This window comes from Cyprinodon tularosa, unplaced genomic scaffold, assembly GCF_016077235.1.
Source record: "Cyprinodon tularosa strain WSP-4 unplaced genomic scaffold, ASM1607723v1 ctg611, whole genome shotgun sequence".
NCBI lineage: Eukaryota > Metazoa > Chordata > Actinopteri > Cyprinodontiformes > Cyprinodontidae > Cyprinodon > Cyprinodon tularosa.
Genome location: NW_024039354.1, coordinates 198,347 through 220,477, shown reverse-complemented (window position 1 = coordinate 220,477; position 22,131 = coordinate 198,347). Strand labels below are relative to the sequence as shown.

The following is a 22,131-nucleotide window of genomic DNA, read 5'->3' as shown; positions in this document are numbered from 1 at the left end:
AATATATGGTATTGTGTGCATATAAACTACATTAAACTATCTTGTCTGTTTGACTCACTATTCCAACTTTCCATTTGAAATGCCCTTATTTGAAGTCAGAAATACAGAATTGTAATTGCAAATGGAATGCAACAGAATAATATGTTTGCATTTGTTTTGGTAGGAACAAAGAACGCTTTTTCCTGGTGTCATTCCCAAATAAACAGTTGCCATGTAGTTTCAAGAACAATAGAAACACATTGGCCTTGTGTGGAACTAGTAACTGCAGCAAAACCTAACAACTCTACTCTTTATACAAGTAGATCCGCCCTATGCTATTTAAACTGATTATTTGTTAATCCATTCTTCAACAGAACAGTTTCTATTAGTCAACTGACTAAACTAAACCTAAGCAGGGATTTATATTAATTGGTGGCGTTAGAGCCAAATGCTGGGCAACACAGTTATTTGCTTGACATAACTTAACTATTGCTGCTTTTTGAGTTATCTACAGCAGCATGTGCACATGCTGTGTGCAGTGCTTTAGCAAAAATAATGCTCAGATTTTTGTTTTCGATTCTCTCAATAGCAATCCCACTTGGTATGGTAGGGTGAAGGTTGTGATAATCCTTTTATAATATATAAAAAAAGACATTGGTTGTCTTTATAAAAGCTCACAATGTGGTGATAGTCTGGCTGATATTGCTTTAAATGTGTGATAGGATGGAGTATTCTAGTACCCCAGCAGTGGGATCCTACTGATGCAATTAAATTATTTTTAAAATTGATACTTGTCCCCCGCATTATTATGATTTACCTTTTAGTACACACTATCCTTAAAAACTCTGTAGTAATGATGCTGCTCCAGACAATCTGTTTAAAGAATTTGGACTTCTATTAAAAACACTATTTTAAAATGTTCTATATCTTCTACACCTGACACTGGATTCAATCTGCTACCTTTTAGCAGATGTGCTAGAAAAGTAAAATTTAATACCTTTCAATAAGTGTTGACGGCATTCTGCTGAACAGTTTAATTATCTATCTCCCACCAGGCCTTGTTCTCATAATCTCTGCTAACACCCAACTCTCCTCTGTGGTTACCTCCTTCCCGCTGTATCTCAACTGCCGTACATACAAAGAAAAAACAAAAACCCTGCAAAAACTCAAATGAATTCTAAGGATTTTATTACAATATCCATTTGTTTTATTTCATTATTGTATATGAAAAAGTGTATTTGGTTTTTCTTTCAATGGCATAAATGATATTTTTCGCCATGCAAATAAGCCCTAAAAGTCAGTAATAGCAACCATGGGAAACCTATGTCATGATGTGCTTTAAACCATCTAACCATAAATACCATGTTGGATTATGGGTGTTTTACCATATGACAAACTTTCAAAGGAAGAGGCTATGCATACCTCCATGTGTTTGGAGATTACTTTTTGCCTGCTCCTTGGCCCCAAACCAAGACAAAGCTAAGATGGCCAGTATACATACTCCAACATACCTACTTTAGTTCTTCACGTAGTCTACTTTTTTCTTTTCTTTTTTCCTACCCGTTTCAGGAAACAGAATGCAGCCATAACAGTAAGACCACCTAACCCAAGACAGACAGCCAAAAAGAGAAAATCATACCATAACTGCCTTCGAGTAGAGTTTGTGGCCTCAATCTCATCTCATTTAAAGTGATTTCATGCCAAAGAAGCAGTTGTCAGCAATTTGATACTGCTGTTAAGAGGTTTCCATTCAAGACACCAAGCATTTGTTTGACACCTTTAGTCAAATCGAATTAGTGTTATTCAGAACTGTGAAAAAGCTTACTCCATAGAGCCCTTGCAAAAACATTTCCAAGGTATTGTACAATATATGTTTGTTCTGACAAACATTATTTCAACAAGACTTTACCAACTCTGGTTAGATAGGTCATTATTAATGTTATTAATTGAGTTTCTCATTGGTTACTTACGAGAAAGGTTGATTACCTCCCTCCCCATGCGCTAGATTGTGTTCCAGTTGTACTGACTTCTCCGAGAGTGAAAATAATAGTCCTTATGACATGATTCTTTTGACAAAAACCATAACAAACAAAAAAATAATAAAATAAACACATATGTGTATCACAAACAGTAGGAAAAAAATAAAGGATTGTTTTAAGACACATTCATGTCCTTGAAAGAATTTACCATATGCACCCTTTACAGTGAAAATCATAAATCTGAGTGGAATGTTATCTACAAAAATAAAATTTCACAGAAAAATGGGAGTTAGTGAGGGTCCAGAAAACATGTTCAGAAGACATATGTAGAGACCATAAACCTAAAAAATGAGACTTGTGTCTAAGCTAGCAATTGTATGAATTTTGCAATGGTTTACATCCATTTAAGCATGAAAGATAAATACCACATGATTGAATTTCAGCTTCATTTAGTTGGTGAAGTGTTACAAATGTTACATGAAACAGTAACTGAAGACCTCAGGACACTCATTTGGCTTTGGTATTTATTTGTTACTGTCATTAACTGACTAATGCCAAAAACACAAAAATCCTAGACCTTGAAAGCCCTTCAATAGAATAATGTATGCATCTCTTTTTGATTGACATAATTAAATCTGGCTTTGTATACTTTCTGAACATTATGGTTTCCTTGATTGGATAACTGTCTTATGTCTCAAATTTCCCTACTCAAAATCTCCGGGTATTTGGAAGGCAACCAAAACTCTAACCTTTATCACCCTAAACTGATTGTTATGTGCATCACATTATTCTGAAGAAGGTCACATGAAGATCGTCAAACTAACTTACTGTCCAGAGTTTTCACATGCCGTTGATCAGGTCAGTGTAGAGTTCTCACAAGAACTCAAAGTAATGGTGCTAAATATCAGGACACTTTTTAGTGGCATAGAAAACAGGGTGTTTGTCTTTTTTAAGGTAAAAAAAAAAGAAGAAAGAATAGGCAACAGGAAAGCAGTCACTTTTCTCACGCAGGGCAAAAGGGCAAGTGCTTGAGCAACAGCTGTGGACTATCTGCGCACACGCCTTGTCACAAATAGCTTTAAGTCAATCTCTGGGCTGTCATTTTTCACAAGAAATTAAAAAAAAAGCATTACAACAATAATCTGAGAAGATTATCTTCTTAATGGGTATCAATAAGTTGAATTAGACAAACATTTAGGGTTTAGGGTATTGAAATTTCCTGAAAGGCTTTGGAAATTTAGTGCACTGTCCTACTGTTTTCACTGCAAAACAAGGTTTGGCTTGCACTGATTTTTGTCTTACCGTAGAGAATGTTTGCAGCAACAGAAACCACTCCAAACTTATGTCAACACACAGCTGTACACATGTAAACCTCACCTAGAATGGGGAATCGGGTCTCTTCTGGCTTTGCTTGCTGACTTTGGCAACCATACACAACTCAGTCAAAATATATAGTTGGATCCTGGTCTGGGCTTTTGTCGCTGCAAACTCTTTGATGTCTGCTTTTTTTGGCTCAAGAACAGCAATGTGTTGTTGATGGTCTTCAAAAAGATTTCCTGGCTGAAAGCAGGTTATTCTATGATTGGAACACAAAGATCTTGTTAAAGGTTAGGCACCTGCTCTGGTTGTTCCCCTTAAATGCTTTGTTGGAAACGGCTTGTCCTGCAAAGAAGTTACCTTCAAACTGTTGTAAAAAAGTATTCTTTTAAACACTAGCTGGATCATACGTGTCATTTTACTATAAAGACAGGGTACATTTGAAGGCTTTACACTCATGTTCTCAAATACTAATTAGCGATGCCATAAGTGGCTAAGGATTGCATACAAAAGTGTAAATCCTGTTCAAATAATATTTAGCATTTTGTTCCCACGGATGTTCTCTCTTATCATCTCTTACTGCCCCTGTAATAAGTATTCCCACCCCACTATGGCAACCTCCCGTCTTTTTACCTGTAAGGCTTCAGGGTGAGGAGGATGTGGTCTGTTTAGCAAGGATTTACTTCTGTTTTTCCCCCAACACCATGTGCTCACTCCAAATGTGGGTACAAGTTTCCCAAGTCCATGCTACTGCACATTTGCAAACCAAAGTTATGGAGGGACTTTCGTTACCCAAAGGGGGTTGGAGGTGGGATGTTATAACAAACTTGAATGTTATCACAGGTAATCTTTGCAATCATAGTACATCTTTATCTGAGTGCTCTCCTATCAGTGTGTAAATGCTGGTTGCAGTGACGTCAGTCTGCAATTTTAGCAACTGTACACTCATGAAATGCAGATTCATACTGTATGCTAGAGTGTTTCTAGGCCATTTTTAATCTCTCTTTGGGATTCTGATAGAAATATATTTCAAAAAAATAATCACAGAAAAAAAAAAGCCTAAAGTAGGGAAAATTTGAATTTTATGGAGAGGATGAATAGAGGTAAAGATGCAGCAACCGTTGCAATGGTTAATCTTCTTGTCCAAGCAATCTCCTTATCTGGGTCTGTGCCACATTCCAGACAAATGCAGCACTATCTCTGTGTCTGTGATGCCGCTAATGTGGCTATTATCTCAGTGATTTGCTGATACGAGATGTCGAGCAAATCTCTTGGCAGTTAATTACAGGCTAGTCCCGGTAAGGTCAACATGACTCAAAGCATTTTAGTCTTGTATAATGAAGATGAGCTTTCTTTTTATATTTATTAGGGAACCGTTAAACTGCCTAAATGTGAGTTATTAGCTGAACTTTGCTGTCAATTACAATACTGCAGTACAGGAGAAGACAGGTTATCCCCATTAAATGGAAATTTGTGAAAGAAAACATGGAACAATTAGAAATGGTAAGCACTGACTTAAGAGTACAAATACATATAAGGGCTCAGTCTGCTGTCTGCTATAAAGGACCAGTTGAACCTTGTAATCATTTCAACAAAGCCAGGGGTTATACCTGACTGCTTTCTCCTTTAAATCAAGAGAGATATGCATTACAAAGAGAAAAAAATTGTCATTTAAAGTTGATCTGAAAGAGGGAAACCTTAGACAGGATAGAAACACAGTAGATGATAAGCTAATAATGTGGGACTGGCTCTAGATAAGGACCGATATCTTGTTGGCAGGCATTTCCTTAACACTGCAGACTCTAAATTACTAATTACATACAGAATGCTAAAGGGGAATGGTCATCAGATAAAAATGATATTTTCCATTGGAAAAAAAATGTTTTGCAGATGCTTAACAGATCTGAACTATGACTTGGATTCTGGCCGTTATTCGTTTTTTTTTTTGTGTGAAAGAAAATACTGGAATGCATTGCTGGGATACATTGTCAGAAAATGGGGATCCTCTGGGCTTAATCACCAGACAAATTATAATCTTTTTGATCCAGTCAAGCAAAAAGAAGTTACTACCTTTTGGTAGTAAAGCACTTGATACATTATTACAATGCATTCTATACATTCACACTATAGTATCCAGTTGACAAAATGCTTACCAGTACCGAGCATACAACGTATTGGTGATACAAACTAATATCAGGGCAAACTAATAGCTTAATTCTAAAGCTATTATTACCTATTAAAGTCTGAGTTTATGAGATGCTGCATGCCATTTAGTTTATAGGTCAGCATTTAGATCTTGGTTGGATTTTACACCCATTATATGTTAGTGAATCATTAAGGCATAAGAATTAAGAAATATAAACCCACAAAAGAGGAATTAGTTTGAAATTAGTTTTTACTGTAAACGGTGACAGTAGTTGTAGTGTAACACACTGTGGTCAAGTCTCTTGATTTAAAAAATGTCCCAGTAAAACTGGGTTCAGTTCCCTGCAAAGGGTCTTTCTGCATGGAGTCAGCATGTTCTCCCTGTGTATGCCTGGATTCTCTCAAGATACTCCAGCTTCCTCCCGCAGTCCAAAAACATGACTGTTAGGTTGATTAGCATTTCTTAACAGTCTTTAGATTTTGTGCATGATTATATGTATCTTTGTCACCCCTGCAATGGACAATTGACCTGTCCAGGGTGTACCCTATTGCCCCAGTTCCACTACCCCTCTGAAACTAATGTGTGCCGAGTTCAAACAGAGTTTGGATCAGTTAACCGTGCCAAGCTTGGTTCTTATGACCATTTACACATCACGCTAGCATGGTTCCTCACCTTCTATTGGCGGCCCACAATACTACAGATCTCAAGGCGGGATTACGCAAAGAAAAAAAAAATGGCAGCGCAAAACATTCAGGAACTTATGTGCCTGGATGGTGTCTCCCGCCCAAATTTCAATGAGAGCCTTGTCATCATCCCAGATCACACCACGTTCTTTTGATGCCATTTATTGTTAATAGGCTGAGAAGACGTTTGTGTTGTAAACAGATAAATAGTAGATCTGTGAATTGCAGTGCCAGACTCACAAGAAAACCTGCAAAATTAGTCAGCTGACTTTAAATAGGAGATAGCGCTCTTTGCTATGAGAGAACCGAGCCACAACTGAACCGGGCTGAGCCCCACTGTTGAACTAGTACTAGATTTAGTGCGGTTCGGTTGTGTCTAGCATGGTCCAGTTCATTCCGTTTACACTCAAAAGTTATCTCGGTTACCAATCTCGGACCGTTCTCTGCACGGTTTCAAAGGGGTAGTGTAAATGGGGCTTATATCTGCTGCTGCTCTCTTGAAACAGGGGAGGCTCCAGCAAGGGTATGCAAAGATTGTGTCTAAAATGTCACAGATATTTCAGCTACAAATTGAATTGGTTAGCTTTACTGTGGGTACTTACCGAAGGAAATTTGCAAAAGTCCATGAAAGTGGACAAATAACAAGAAAAACACATTGTTCAACATAGGACTGTGAGAAGTATTATTTCACAAGAAAAGTCACTTCAAAAATTCAGTGGGCAAAAAGGTAGTGTCTAAACCAGCTTCTTATTGCACAGTTAACGTGATAGCATTTGGATGACCAGCGTGTGTTTTTTTCTCTCCCTAAGACTCATGAGTCACGGTAAAAAGTTTGCACAGACGTCCTGCTGCTTCCATGAGTAAGTGTGGAAATGGTCATTGCAGGACACTTTGGAGAGCAGTAATTCTTCCTCTCAGTTGGTTGTGAACTCACAGTTCCTCACAGTTCCTCCTAAGAAATAAAAGAATCAAGGGGAGAGCATTACAGAAAGCTAAGTAGATAAAAATGAGACCACTTAGTTGCAAGGTAGAGGAGAAAAAAATCCATGTGGGAGAAAGGGAAGAAATAATGGGAATAACCAGAAACAAGACAGTGAGCTTTTTATTGCCATTATTTAGGAGATGGTTTTCTATGCAGTACAAGGAGGATGTAATTTTCATTAGGTAAAGCTGTAAAAGTAAGCTGAATACCTGAGAGCACTTTAAATCCATAAAGAAAAGTCTGGTAGCGTTTAACCATGGTACAGAGGACACAAACTTCTTTAAATCATAAAAACAGTTTTGATTTATTCACATTAGAGAAATATATGATGATTTTTTAAGCAAAGTAATGAAACATTTTTTTTTTATTATTATTCTCAGTGTACTTTTGTTTTTGTTCCTAACTGTAAGCCATCAAGTTCATCAACCCAGGCAGTGATGCACAAACTTTTCACCCAGAGCAAATGAGGCAGTAAAAAGAACACTAAACTATAAACATTCTGAGCTTATAAATGTGATGGTGGTACAACAACTAAGACAAAACGCCATCTGATTCCTGTTATACCGCAACGGGCACGTAGCAGGCCTGGAAAAGACTTACAATGTCATTCGTGCCCTCTGTGTGCTGGTTTATAACTTTGCCGTTCATCTCCCCGTTCAGGCAACTATGCACGGCCATCCGTCTCCCTTATGTTGGAGGATGCTATAAATCTACTTGCAGAGAACTGTGTGCAGATGTGCATGCATCATCTTTCAGGCTTCAGTTAAGAAAAATTAGATGCAATGAGTCTAAATTTGTTTTTCATTTGCAGTTTTGCAGTGGCCTGTTTTTCCATCTTTTTATATGGTGTTTGTCTACTGCAGCATAATGTTACAAAGAATAAATGAAGACGAAAAAGTTGTGCTAATTTGGTCTTTTCTAACACTGCTTTGCTTTAATGACTCTGAGGTCCATAATTGCTTTAAGATGCATGTGTGGGCATTTTGAGAAGCCTAACAAAGGAACAGGAATACAGAGTAAAACATTTAACACCAGCTTACCCTTCAAAAATGTCCATAATTACCAAATGATGAATAAAATGGAGCTACAGTGAAACACTGGAAATATTTAGGAGGAGGCAGGGTGTATATATATATATACCTTTTTTGTGAATCTGCATTCTTACATTTAACTGTCTCCTTGCTGCTGAATTTTACACACTAAATTCAACGGACTATAAAAAATACTCCTACTCTGTTCTAGTGTAAACTTTAAACTAAAACGGAGTTTAAACTTATTTGGCTTCTAATCTTAGGATATTCCAAGGTCCTTTAATCACACTAAAATGTTCAGATCAAAGCAATTTAAAAGCTAGAAAAAATAGTCTCAGTAAAAACATAACACTGTATTTGAACCATAAATTCATTACATTTCATTTCATCAAATGAAAAAGCTGTTAAAAAGTAATCCCCCCCCCAAAAAAGTAAGAAGTGGTTATACCAGCCTAAGTGGCAAATGCTTCCATTGAGTTATGAGGCTTAAGCCCACTTACACTGTGTGACTTTATGCCCTTTTCGGGGCGACTTTCCAGTTGTGCGAGAATTTTCCGATAGGGCCGATTTTCAGCTTGATTGTGCGTCGTGCATCGTGTAGTTTACAGGGGTAACAAGGGGCGATCACCCTCTCACGACCTCCTCCCGATCAGGAGAAAATCCAACTTGTCTGATTTTCTCCCTACTGTCGTGGGCAAATTGCTCAGTGGGCATGTGAAAATAAGGATTCTTGTTCTTCTTCGTTCTCCTCTCAGATGTAAACATGGAAGCATGGCGGGGGTGTGAGTGAAATGGAGTTCTTTCTGTGAAATTGACAGACTGTAGTAGCTACGTTTGCTCAGCCATGTCTATGTGGAAAACGGTTGTCTCCTTTTCTTTTTAGGGCTTTCAGCTCAAAATTGCACAATTTGCTGAGGCAGCGCGTTTCACTCTAGTGAGCTTCATATTCCTCTTCTACCTGTTTGGCTTCCGGATAGACGAGTCAGAGTAGCTCCATCTCACTGTGGTGCTAAGTCCGACGTGGTTTTTAGACTTACAGTATGAGCAGGTAGATCGCATCAGAGGGTCGTGCTGCAAATACATCGTGAGCTGTGAGTTGTAGCTGTGTGCAACGATTGAAAACATCGCACAGTGTATGCGCGGCTTTAAACGTAAATTCAATCTGGAAGACTCTTATCAGTTTCCCCTAAACTACCTACGATGTCTCTCGTCCAGCTCCAGCCAGTCAACTCGGGGGCCACACCTTCTTTGAAGCCAATCATCTTGCAAGATCTTTATCTGCTTCCATCTCCTTGAACCCCAGTCAGCCTCAGCAGATGGCCGCTCATACTGAGCCTGGTTCTGCTGGAGGTTTCTTCCTGTTTAAATGGAGTTTTCCTCCTCACTGTTGCTATGTGTATGGTCAGTGCGAGGAATTCCAGAGAGTCAATGAGTCCTCACAATCAGCAGGTTTTCCTAAGATATTTTGAAGAATATGATTGTGTTACCTGTATAAATAAATCAAATTTTTTCTAATTGCAATTTTTTTTCTGTGTGAGTCTCCCCAGGTTTAATTTTTGTTTACTGGCAGTCAGGGTTCTACATATCTGTGAAATAAATGCAGCTATATTTTAAGGAGGAATGTACCATTTAATTCGATGCAACAGCAATTCAATTAAATGTTAATCCTGACTTTGACAAGGCCGGTCAAAAACCTTTATAAAAGTTTTTCTCAAAGCCTTCAGAAATTATGGTCTGAAGGGTTTGAGAGAAGGTTTGTTTTGTTTTCCTGGATCATGATGTTAGACCACCGAAGTTCAACAGCAGACGTCCAGACATTCTTCTCTCTTTTTTGTGACTGTGAGAAAGGTCCCACAATATCATCTCTTGTAAGCAGTGACCCTAAGTGACCCAAGTGAGCTTTATAGTGCCTTAGATGCTATCATGGGTTCTTTTGTGACATCCCCGGATAAGTAAGTATGCTCTCATTGAGCAATTTGCTTGGCCAAACAATCTCCGAAGACCCAAAGACATAAAAATAAAACCAACTTTTTTCACTCTAATAGATATACAAATATCTTTTTTTCTTTTTTGTGTTCTCAATTTTCTTAGATTGGGGCCTTATGAGTTAATTTTTAGGAATTTTTTTTTTTGTTGTCAGATAGTTTATATGTAGGTAATTTCTTGATTTCAATAGAATAACAATTTTACTGAGGAGTAGCCCATTTCTGCACTGCTGTTGCTTGCATATATTACCTTTAAAAGCCTTTCCTTACTGAATTAAATCATCATTTAAAATCTGCTTACTATATTTACTTGTGGTATATTAGTCTGATATCAAAATCAGTTTGTTACCACAAAATATAAATAAAGACAGAAACCTGCAAGGGGCATCTGCTTTTCACAGCATACCATAAACTGTCTCTTTATTATTAAATTAATCTAAATTCTTCCTTTAAAGAGCTCACAACAGCTAAATTAAGATTTTATTTTACATTTAGAATAAAGAAAACGAACCCAGGTTTGGGAATTAATGGATCGGGCTTGTGACTTAACTGAAAGCCTTCTGCCCCCTTTTCCTTTCTTTAAGTCAGCTTGATCATCTGGTATGGGAGGAATTTCACACATCTCACACTCAGACGCAGCAGCCACCATGGCGGCCACTCATACTGGAGTTTATGGTCAGTTAACAAGTGGATTATCAAACACTAAGGGGAAAGAAACAAGGACACTGCAGTTTACAATATTTCTCTAAAAGCAGGAACTAAGTAGTTGGTGTGGTTTTTCTTAGCCTTTTTAAATATCCTGGTTCCAGGTATCACCTATTTGTGATCCTAATCCATCATGTGGACATTTGGAAATGATAACTATCCCACTTTTAGTGTGAGTCTTGGCTCCGTGTTACACCCTAGATGCACAATCCTTGTAGCGCTTCAGCAGCCACGGGGTCAAATGTCAGTCTCTGAACTTAATGAGACACAAAGATTGATGGAGTTGCAATGCCAGTATGAGATAATCTGTACTGAAAATACTTGAAAAGGAATGGCTCTGAAGGGGAAATCTTTCACATTCAGATCGAAACATGTTCCTCAGGCTCAGTGTGTTCTGTTTTGTAAAATTTAATGCTCCATATGGTTTGGCTTTTAAAAATCTCTTTGTAATATACCATTGAAAAAAGGACGAGTGCAAGCAGGTGAGAAATACTGACCACAACAGCATGCCATTGCAATATGTTTAATTGTTTTTGGCACAACAATTATAACTGATATAGCCCACCTAATCAGCAGCTGGTAAATATCTCTGTTAAAATGTTTCCCTTAATGATTAAGCCCCAGAAAAGGAGCTGATTCTTCTGAATATTAAAGAAAAAATAAAGAATTGGTGACATATTTCCCAGTTTCTAGTGTCCCACAACAGCAATACAAACACCAGCTCAAAAGGTAGCAGTAATACATCTGGAGTTCATTGTTAATGGATAAGAAGATGAATAAGAGTCACTGAGTACCACAGTTTACATGAATAGATTTGACCAAATATGGACACCAGGACTAATATCAATCACAGCTCTCCACAACAAATAGACGACTACATGTATGGCTACTAATTTATAGAGAAGTCAAATAAAAAGGTTTTAATAATTAAAGCGACACAATTTCATCATCCTTGACTTCTAATGGTCAAACTGCAGCAACATTAACTGTCCCCCCACCACTTCTCTCCCCTCCAACAATACAGAGGCCGTCATGGTAAAAAAAATGGCTTCTGCAATATCCCCATCTCCCACCTTGTAAACTGATGATGAGTTTTTTTTTCATAAAAGATTTTATAAATAGTATTTTATTAGTGTGTGTATGACATATACACTATATTGCCAAAAGTATTTGCTCACCTGCCTTGACTCACATATGAGCTTAAGTGACATCCCGTTCCTAATCCATAGGGTTCAATATGACGTCGGTCCACCCTTTGCAGCTAGAACAGCTTCAACTCTTCTGGGAAGGCTGTCCACAAGGTTTAGGAGTGTGTTTATGGGAATTTTTGACCATTCTTCCAGAAGCGCATTTGTGAGGTCGCACACTGATGTTGGACGAGAAGGCCTGGCTCTCAGTCTCCGCTCTAATTCATCCCAAAGGTGTTCTATCGGGTTGAGGTCAGGACTCTGTGCAGGCCAGTCAAGTTCATCCACACCAGACTCTGTCATCCATGTCTTTATGGACCTTGCTTTGTGCACTGGTGCACAGTCATGTTGGAAGAGGAAGGGGCCAGCTCCAAACTGTTCCCACAAAGTTGGGAGCATGGAATTGTCCAAAATGTCTTGGTATGCTGAAGCATTCAGAGTTCCTTTCACTGGAACTAAGGGGCCAAGCCCAGCTCCTGAAAAACAACCCCACACCATAATCCCCCCTCCACCAAACTTTACACTTGGCACAATGCAGTCAGACAAGTACCGTTCTCCTGGCAACCGCCAAACCCAGACCCGTCCATCAGATTGCCAGATGGAGAAGCGCGATTCGTCACTCCAGAGAACGCGTCTCCACTGCTCTAGAGTCCAGTGGCGGCGTGCTTTACACCACCGCATCCGACGCTTTGCATTGCACTTGGTGATGTATGGCTTGGATGCAGCTGCTCGACCATGGAAACCCATTCCATGAAGCTCTCTGCGCACTGTTCTTGAGCTAATCTGAAGGCCACATGAAGTTTGGAGGTCTGTAGTGATTGACTCTGCAGAAAGTTGGCGACCTCTTCGCACTATGCGCGTCAGCATCCGCTGACCCCGCTCCGTCAGTTTACGTGGCCTACCACTTCGTGGCTGAGTTGCTGTCGTTCCCAAACACTTCCATTTTCTTATAATACAGCTGACAGTTGACTGTGGAATATTTAGGAGCGAGGAAATTTCACGACTGGATTTGTTGCACAGGTGGCATCCTATCACAGTTCCACGCTGGAATTCACTGAGCTCCTGAGAGCGACCCATTCTTTCACAAATGTTTGTAAAAACAGTCTGCATGCCTAGGTGCTTGAATTTATACACCTGTGGCCATGGAAGTGATTGGAACACCTGATTCCAATAATTTGGATGGGTGAGCAAATACTTTTGGCAATATAGTGTATTTTTATATGGGCTTAACTTGCCCATTCGAACATAATAGCGTTCTCTACTGTTACCAGTTTGCCAGCTCTGCGCTGCTGTACTGCAAAGACGTCTGCCTCCATGAATGCGAGATCCGCTTATATGTAATTATAAACATACATTTTAAAGGCAACACAAACCTAAACATTGAGACTTTCAGTTCATAGATGCTAATAAATAACATTTGTATATATAATGTATTACATTTCTGTTAGTAAATCCCTGTAATTATTTCACACTATAGCCTTAATCAGTGTTAGTTAAATGATAATTATCAGTTAGATGGGGGTATATAACTTGATAAGTTCTCAAAACTGCTTCTTTTGATAAGTTCACAATATTTGAAATGTATTTTAAAATTTGTTGAGTAATATGTAATACATTAAATTTATGCGTGGAATGTACTGATGTCAACGAACACCAGGGGTTTAAAAAGGTACGATTTCCTTCCTAAATTTTCCATCCTTGGAATTGGTTGAAAATACAACATCATTTATATCCAAAAGACATCTAGATTTGGTTGGAAAGTGAAAGGTAAAAAGCCATAATTTTCAGATCGTTGACAAGACATAGCAAAGTGGGTTTGCATCGTCTTTTCAACATCTATTATTGGACTAAAGTGGGACAAAATCAGACCGACCAAACAAAGCCCAATTTTCGACAGCTATTTTTGACTAAATCAAGACTATGAAGAACTGACCAGATTTGGCCTAAAAACCAACGTCTAAACGACTTCTGGTTTTTGGGGGTATATTGCCAAGGTTTATAGTCCTTATGATAAGAAGTCATGTGGGTGCCAAAGGGACTTTCCTTCGATTAATATGTAGAAACAGATGAAAATACAACACTAATGTGAAATTGATTGCTCTCTGTCCTTAAAATTTCGAACCAAGAAAATTTTACACCCTTTACCCAAATAAATGTGTCATGATCTTGGCACTAATCTGGTCTGATTTCTCTTTTCATTCACCTACTTATCCAGTTCTCATTACCACTCATCTGATCCACCTGCTCCAGCTTCTATTCAACCAGCCTGAAGACCAGCCATCAGTGCCAGATTGTTTGAGCCTTTGGTGAGAGATCTTTAGCATTCCTGATTACTTCTGATTGCCTGATCCTGACCTGTTGTGCCTCTGGACCTCTGAGGCTGCCTGTCCCCATTCTGATCTGTTTGCCTGAGCTGTCTTCAGACTCCTGCTGGATTTCTGCCTGTATATGAACCAAACCTGAAACCATTTCCCAACATTTTTCTGGATTTCCCTTCAGCCTTCTGATCTCTTGGCTCTGACTCCTGAGCTCGTCTTCGACACCGGTTTTGGCTTTGACCTGTGGATTATCCGGCCTTACTTTGTTTGCTCAGTTCTGATCTCCTGCCTGTCCTCAGACCTCCGTGACATCGGAGTCCAGGACTCTTTGGGCAGCGTCTGCTGCCTCTTCTTGGCAGCCAACTGGCTGGAACCAACCTCCCCCTCTGGGCTCGGACTAAACTATAAGACCAGATGCCTTATTCGCCGATGCTGTGCACTACACTTTCATTTCTAATAAATTTTTTTTAGGAATCTGTGTGCCTTGAATGCTGGATCTAATCGTTCTAGGCTTGAGATACATGTATTACTCAAAAGGAGGTGTATCAAAAGCAGCACACATACCACCATTAAGTAACAAGACTTAGAATGAACAAATTGTGCTTGGACATGTGTACGATTTAATTTTAGGTACCAACATATTAGCAAAGAAACGAAATAGCTTGTTAGCTGCTAAGGTCAACAATGTGCTCTCTCTCAAAAAGAACACAAGACATGGGTTTACACTTGGGAATAATGACAAAACACTGGACAAAAGCAATAGGAAATTAAAGTTAGAAGTCAAAAACCACATATGAAGAAAGCCTATTTACAAGAGCCAAAAGAAAATAACTAAAGAAGTTGTGGTGAAAACACTGACGTTCTATAATTGCAACAGGGATGACAAATAATGGGTGAAACCACAATGTGACATTTAAATGGCGAAATACCGCAAAAATGCTTTTCCACTGTGAGCTTAATATCATTACATATTTCAGTGTTACACTTTTCTTTCACTTTAGAGAAAAGGCTTCAATGTTTTAACAGAAACATCTGCATTTCCATTGTTGTGTCGTTTTAAAGAAATTGTATTCCTTGTGAGGAAGATCTGCATATTCACCTGCCCCATGTTTCAGGATAAAGCCTATATCAAACTTAGGAACTTTGATTTTATTTTCATTCCAAAGCAACTTCGGGTTTTAATTTGATGTGTGTTTATGTACAGCTGAAGACTTAACAAGTTGAAAACAGTATTTGAATACACTTAAAGGTATATTGGAGGATGTTCTTTTTCCGGGTGGATTATCAAAATAAAGTGCTTGTCCCCATTTTCACTTACCAGTGGTGAGTCCGACATATTGGAAAATTGCAAACCTTCTTTTGGAAAGTAAGCTTGTATGAGTGATGCAAACAGCAAGTTTTAAACAGAGCGTGCACAAGGAGAAATGGGCTTGTGCATGCCATCACGCACGTCTAATAGACGCACAGTTGATTTTCATTGATTAACAGGCTTTTGATGAACTGCAATCAGAATCAGCTGTGTTGAAGCAGGGAAACCTCTGAAACCTGCAAGGCAGCGGCACTAAAGGACTGACTTTGGACACACCTGAGTTAAAGTGAGATGTTTTAAGCACCATACAAGATTTTATATTCTAACCCAGCTTTAAACTCCATAACTGCTTTCCTGATGTGTCTGCTGTGTTTCTTTGCTAGGTTTCTCTGAGGTCTTACAGATCAGCTGAATTTATACTAAGAAATCCCAGAGTGGATTTTTATTTTTTAAGGGGTTCGAAGTAAAGAATATAATTAAAACACTAGTAAATGCTAAAAACTTGCGTGAATACTTTCGCAAGCAACAGTACATCTTTTTTAATTACGTCAATTGTTTATGATTAATAACGATTTAATATTCTTTGTCTCACTGCAATGCACATTTATGTGTTTTCATATTTTGTTTCTTAAATTGTGTTGCTAATGAAATGTGCAAATTGACATAATTTTGCCGTTTTTTTTTTTTTTTTGGGGGGGATTTCTAATAAAATAAAAAATAAAAAGTCAACCAGGTTACATAGTAATGACATACAAGAACAAACATAAAACTGCACAGTCCAACCCTCTGCAGATCATATGCAATAATGCCAAACAACAGTAAAACTGTCAGGAAAAATGAGTAAAGATTGATTAAATCAGGGAAAAAGAGAAGAACCATATCATTATATTTCTACGTGGAAAAGAAAGCCAGGGGTTTAAATCAAAAAAAGGGGTAAAATAACCTTCGGGGGTTTCTGAAACATCTATCATCGCAGCAAAAGCATCGCCAAAAAACTCTCCCACATAAAAGAAAACCGCCAACAGCTGGGGTGCAGAAACCAGTCTGTGTCAGTCTGATGAGTGGGGGAGCACATCACACAGACTGTTGGATAGAAAAAGGGTTTGGGAGAGAAACATTGACTGGCAAGGGGTAACAACTGCCCTGACATGCTGTCATGCAGAGGGGCCAGTCAGACAAACAGGGTGTGTCAGGCGGTGCAGTGCTCTACTTTTAAAATGACAAAAGATGGCACAAATGTGGAAGGTTTCAAAAAACTAATTTATAGTTAATGAATTGAGCATGTAAAGTATGGGTAAATAGCATTAATTAAATTTTTAAACTATTTCTAAAGTCTGATAATTTAACAGAAAAGGTATGCCACACCTCCTGTATCAAAGGCTAATTTTTTTCTTGCTCTCACCTCTCATTGGCTTTGAGTACACATTGCGAAGTTGATTGTAAGCAAGAAAAGAAGACTTTTGCTTACAATAATGTAACTAGAATAGTGTTGAATATTGTGGATATTTGTTGTAATTTCTCATACCAAACCCAGGCATTAACTCAAGATATCACTCAATTGAATCTTGTCTGACAACATAAAGTGGGCATGAAAAACATGAAATTGTACCTCAATCTATAATGACTCCAGAAAAGATGAAAAACAAAGTAGGCACGCTTTCTATCTCAGAGAGTATTTTTCAGCAGGTCTGGGAATCTGATCTTGAAAATTCAGAGTACTTATCCGCGGCAGCCAGCATCTTTGCATTTGTTTCCTCTCCACTTGAGTGTGAGTCATTTTGCTGAGGTCCCTCTTCAGAACAGGAAGGAATGATTAAAAAAGATGGACTCTTGGAAAGATTTCACATCTGGAAACAGGTATAAGGCCAAGGATAGGTCTGCTTTCTTCTTCCACTGCTTTCTCTCACATCCTGAAGATTATTTTTTAACATCTTGTCATAAGCACTTAATCTCCCATCATATCTTTAGCATTACTTAGTACACAGAATAAGAAAAAAAATCCTTCTCCTCCGATACCTTCAGAATCCTCTCTACAACTCCAGTAATCAATCAGCCTTACACAGCAAACACAATTTTTCATCCAGGGCTTTGGGTTTTAGCTAAAAATATATGGCTTTAATTCATCTCAGCTGGAAGCCGGTCTTTTAACAGAGATCCTTTTCTTCATAAAATATTCTCATAAACTTTAAAAGGCAACACATGAAACTCATTTACCTCAGTATAGCAGTTAAATAACTAACTAGGTAGTTATTTTTCTGGGTTGGGTGAGACCAAGAAACCAAAGTTGGTTAAAAAAAAAAAAAACAATAGGCCTTGTCTATACTAATGTGAATATTTGCAAAAGTGAGATTTACTGCTGCATTTGGTCAACAAGACAGCTCTGGGTCCATTTACCTCTGTGCCATTTCATACTACCTTTCTTTAACCTTCATACACGTTATGATCCTTTGCTATTGTATTTTACATTACTGTGAAACACAGCATTGTTGAACCACACCAATTAATTTATGAAAATGACAAATCAGCTCATCTCTATATTTCTTTGAAGGCTGCTGTCCTATAGGTTATCATTAGCTAACATTACAAATGCATGCAAAACTATATCAATATTCTGTTAAATATGAAAATGCTAAGTTTTGCAATTGCGGCATTTCCATTAAATAACAAAAACAATGAAAATTGCATTTGAATACATTTGTTCACGCTATAAGTTTGAAAACAACATGGCAACAGAAGATGTACACAGATGTGATATATCCCTACTTCAGCCATGGCTCTAGAGGGAGCCGTCTACCTCCAACTACTTCCGGCTTCCTCTTATCTTTTTACAAGGCAGTAAGGTTCAGATCAGTCACAGATCCCTTGAGTCGTTTGATTTCCAATGCAGTTTTGCAAAATATAAGAATTTCGCTGCAACCGTGTTGTGTTCTCATCAACAAAATAGACGGGGAAAGTAGCGTGCCATTTAGGGAACTTTTTAATGGCTACTTGAAAAGATTCACAACTGATACAGCCTTCATTCCTAACTATACATTGTATCAATACGCGCAGTGCGCGACTAATTACTGCCGTATTACTACACAGAAAATAGTTCCTTTTAAACACAACAACTCCTCCCTTCTAGCTTTGAAGTACTCTAGAAAAGCTATAATCTATGCTACATATTCTTTTTCTGTGTTCCTCTTTACTTAATAAAACTAAGTTTCAAATTACAGTCTCTTTGGGATAACTCTAAATTAACACTATCAATTAACTCACTTATCCTTCAAGTACTTAACCTAAGCTGTATCTTTTCAACTAACTAAACTAGGCTATGACTCTAATCTCTGTGGAGGATGTCGCTCTCGTTCAGGATATCGCCTTTCTGGTACATCCGGAACAGGTCTAGAAGAAGCAGCTGGGCTATCCGTTGCTGGAGCAGTCTCTGCATTCGGTTCATCTGGTGTTTCTTCCAGGGGTTCGTCCGGTGGGTCACCAGGTGTGAAGTCCTCAGAACTGTCTGCACAGTCTGCATCACGGCATTGATCATTACTGGTGGAGTGACGGGTTCTAGCGTCCAGTAACTGATCCACATGTCTGCGCCAGATCAGTCCAGGTGGTACTCTCACCGTGTAAGTAAGTGGGCCCGTTTTGGAAACTATCTCACCAGTTTGCCACTTCTGATTCCCATGACGATAATCTCTGGCAAGCACAGGCTGGCCCTCATGGAAGGTTCTCAAGGGAAATTGCTTTTTCATCAGACTGCTTTGTTTCTTTGACACGTCCCGGTGCAGGTCTGGCTTTAGGAGGTCCAGACGGGATCTTAAGGATCTTCCCATGAACAGCACAGACGGTGTCTGACCTGTGGTGGAATGTTCTGTGTTGCGGTACGACAACAGGAAGTTGGCCAGTTTCTCTGATATGGACAATTTGGTGTTCGCCATGGCTTTCATGGATTGTTTGAAGGTCTGGACGAATCTCTCTGCAAGTCCATTTGTTGCAGGGTGAAATGGCACGGTGGTAATGTGCTTAATTCCATTTCCCTTCATGAACATCTGAAATTCCTCTGAAGTAAACTGGCTACCGTTGTCACTAACTAGCTGCTGTGGCAGTCCAGCACGAGCAAACAGAGTACGAAGAGCTTCAATCGTCACTGCTGATGTGGCATTCTTCACAGGGAACACTTCAGGCCATTTAGAGTATGCATCGACGACCACTAGAAACATTCTGTCCAGAAAGGGACCTGCGTAGTCGATGTGAACTCTCTGCCACACAGTTGAAGGCCACTCCCAGGTGTGTGGTGGAGCTACCTGCGGTTGACGCTGAGTTTGCAGGCATCCCGAGCATGACTTTGTGATGTCTTCAATCTCGTGGTCAATGCCAGGCCACCAGACATGGCTTCTGGCCAGGCTTTTCATTTTAACCACACCTTGATGTCCATCGTGAAGAGACTCTAGCACTCTGTTTCGAAGCTTTGGTAGTATGATAACTCTGGTGCCCCACATCACACAGCCTTGGCATACGGACAACTGTTCACGTCGGTTTGCGTACTCAGGTAGGTCGGCATTACCCTTCCGGGGCCACCCCTTCACCGTCAAGTCGTAGACTCTCACCATTGTGGGGTCACGACCCGTTTCCCTCTTCACCTCCAGAAAAGTGACAGGTAAATTGTCCATCTGCGTCATGTGAAAAAGGTCAGCTGGATCTGAAAACACAGTTGTGCCACCTGACTCGAGGGGAAGGCGAGAAAGGCCATCTGCATTTCCATGAAGCTTTGTGCCTTTGAACTCAATCGTGTAATCATGAGCTCCTAGAAACAAGGACCATCTCTCCAGACGTGCCGCCATCATGATAGGAACGGACTTGCTGGGATTGAAAATAGGCACTAGAGGCTGATGGTCAGTGATCAGTGTGAAGTGTTTACCATACAGGTATTGGTTAAACTTCTTAACCCCCCAGACTAAGCTCAAACCCTCACGGTCAATTTGGGCATAGTTCTGCTCAGCTTTGTTCAAAGACCTGGAGGCTAAGGCAATAGGCCGTTCAGAGCCGTCCTTTCCTTGTGGGAAAGCACAGCGCCAATCCCGTATGGTGATGCGTCACAGGCTAAACGCAGTGGCAAATTGGGGTTGTAGTACGTCAGCACTTTCTCTGACGTTATCAGTTGCTTTGCTGCCATGAACGCCTGTTCGCAGGACTTCGACCATCTCCATACAGTTTTCACTTGTAACAGACTGTTCAATGGATGTAACACCGTCGCGATATTTGGCAAAAATTTGGCGTAATAATTGACAAGGCCCAAAAAGGAGCGTAACTGACTGACATTCTCGGGGCTGGGTGCCTTCAAGACTGCATCCACCTTATCTTGTGCCTTGTGAAGACCATCTTTGTCGATCTTGTGACCGCAGTACTCAATTGAGTCCTTGAAAAACTCACATTTTTCTTTGTTCACTCCGAGTCCAAAGTCTGATAGCCTCTTTAAGACTGTCTCAAGGTTGGTCAGATGTGTGTTTTCATCACTGCCTGTCACAAGAATATCGTCTAAATAGCACTGAGTGCCAGGGATGTCTTGAAGAACTTGGTCTATTGCTCTTTGCCATACAGCAGGGGCTGACGCTATCCCAAAAACCAGACGGTTATATTGAAACAACCCCTTATGGGTGTTAATGGTTAGATATTTCTTTGATGAGTCTTCCAACTCCATTTGGAGGTAGGCCTGCGCTAAGTCAATCTTAGAGAAATGCTGGCCACCAGCCAATGAGGCAAAGATATCCTCTATCCGGGGTAGCGGATACTGGTCTGCTTGGAGCACTGGATTTATGCTGACTTTAAAGTCGCCACAGATGCGTAAAGCACCACTCTTCTTTAAGACCGGCACAATGGGTGTGGCCCACTCTGACCACTCCACCTTTGACAAGATACCTTGGTCCTCAAGGCGCTTGAGCTCTGCTTCCACCTTTGGGCGTAATGCATAAGGCAGGTTACGGGCTTTGTGGAATTTTGGTTGAGCATTTTCAGTTAAAACTATTTTGGCTTTGATCTGTGCCAGCATTCCAATTCCATTTTGAAAAACTGGGGCGTAGCGATCCAGTACGTTCCTCAGTCGTTCTGGGGTAGACTGAGTGCTTTCGCTGGACATCTCCATCACTTTCATTGATTTCCAGTTAAGCTGGATGCTACGCAGCCACTCTCGTCCAAATAATGGCACATTGTCACTTTGCACCACATACAGATCCAGTATTCGCTTTGTTTTCTCATATTTGACTTTCACCTTTAATTTCCCCATTGGGGAGACTTTTTCTCCTGTATAAGTCTTCAGTGTGACTGGGGTATGTTTCAGTTTCAATTTGCCAAATTTGTTCTTGTAATCTTTGTAGGATATGATTGACAAGGCTGACCCAGTGTCTAACTCCATTTTGAGTTTCTGTCCCTCAATTTCAGGTGTCACCCAAAAAACATTTTGTCTGTTTTCTTTTACTGAGTGAAGCTCGAGGCAAGCCAATTCTTGCTCATACTCATCTGAATTAGACT

At 39.6% G+C, this 22,131-nt stretch overlaps 1 protein-coding gene across 1 annotated transcript; it reads right to left on the bottom strand.

Moving 5' to 3' along the window:
• Positions 1–18,932: 18,932 nt before the first annotated feature.
• LOC119798146 (uncharacterized protein K02A2.6-like) lies at positions 18,933–20,447 on the bottom strand. The gene has a single exon (XM_038307503.1). The coding sequence runs from the start codon at positions 20,445–20,447 to the stop codon at positions 18,933–18,935; it is 1,515 nt and encodes a 504-aa protein (XP_038163431.1).
• Positions 20,448–22,131: the final 1,684 nt, after the last annotated feature.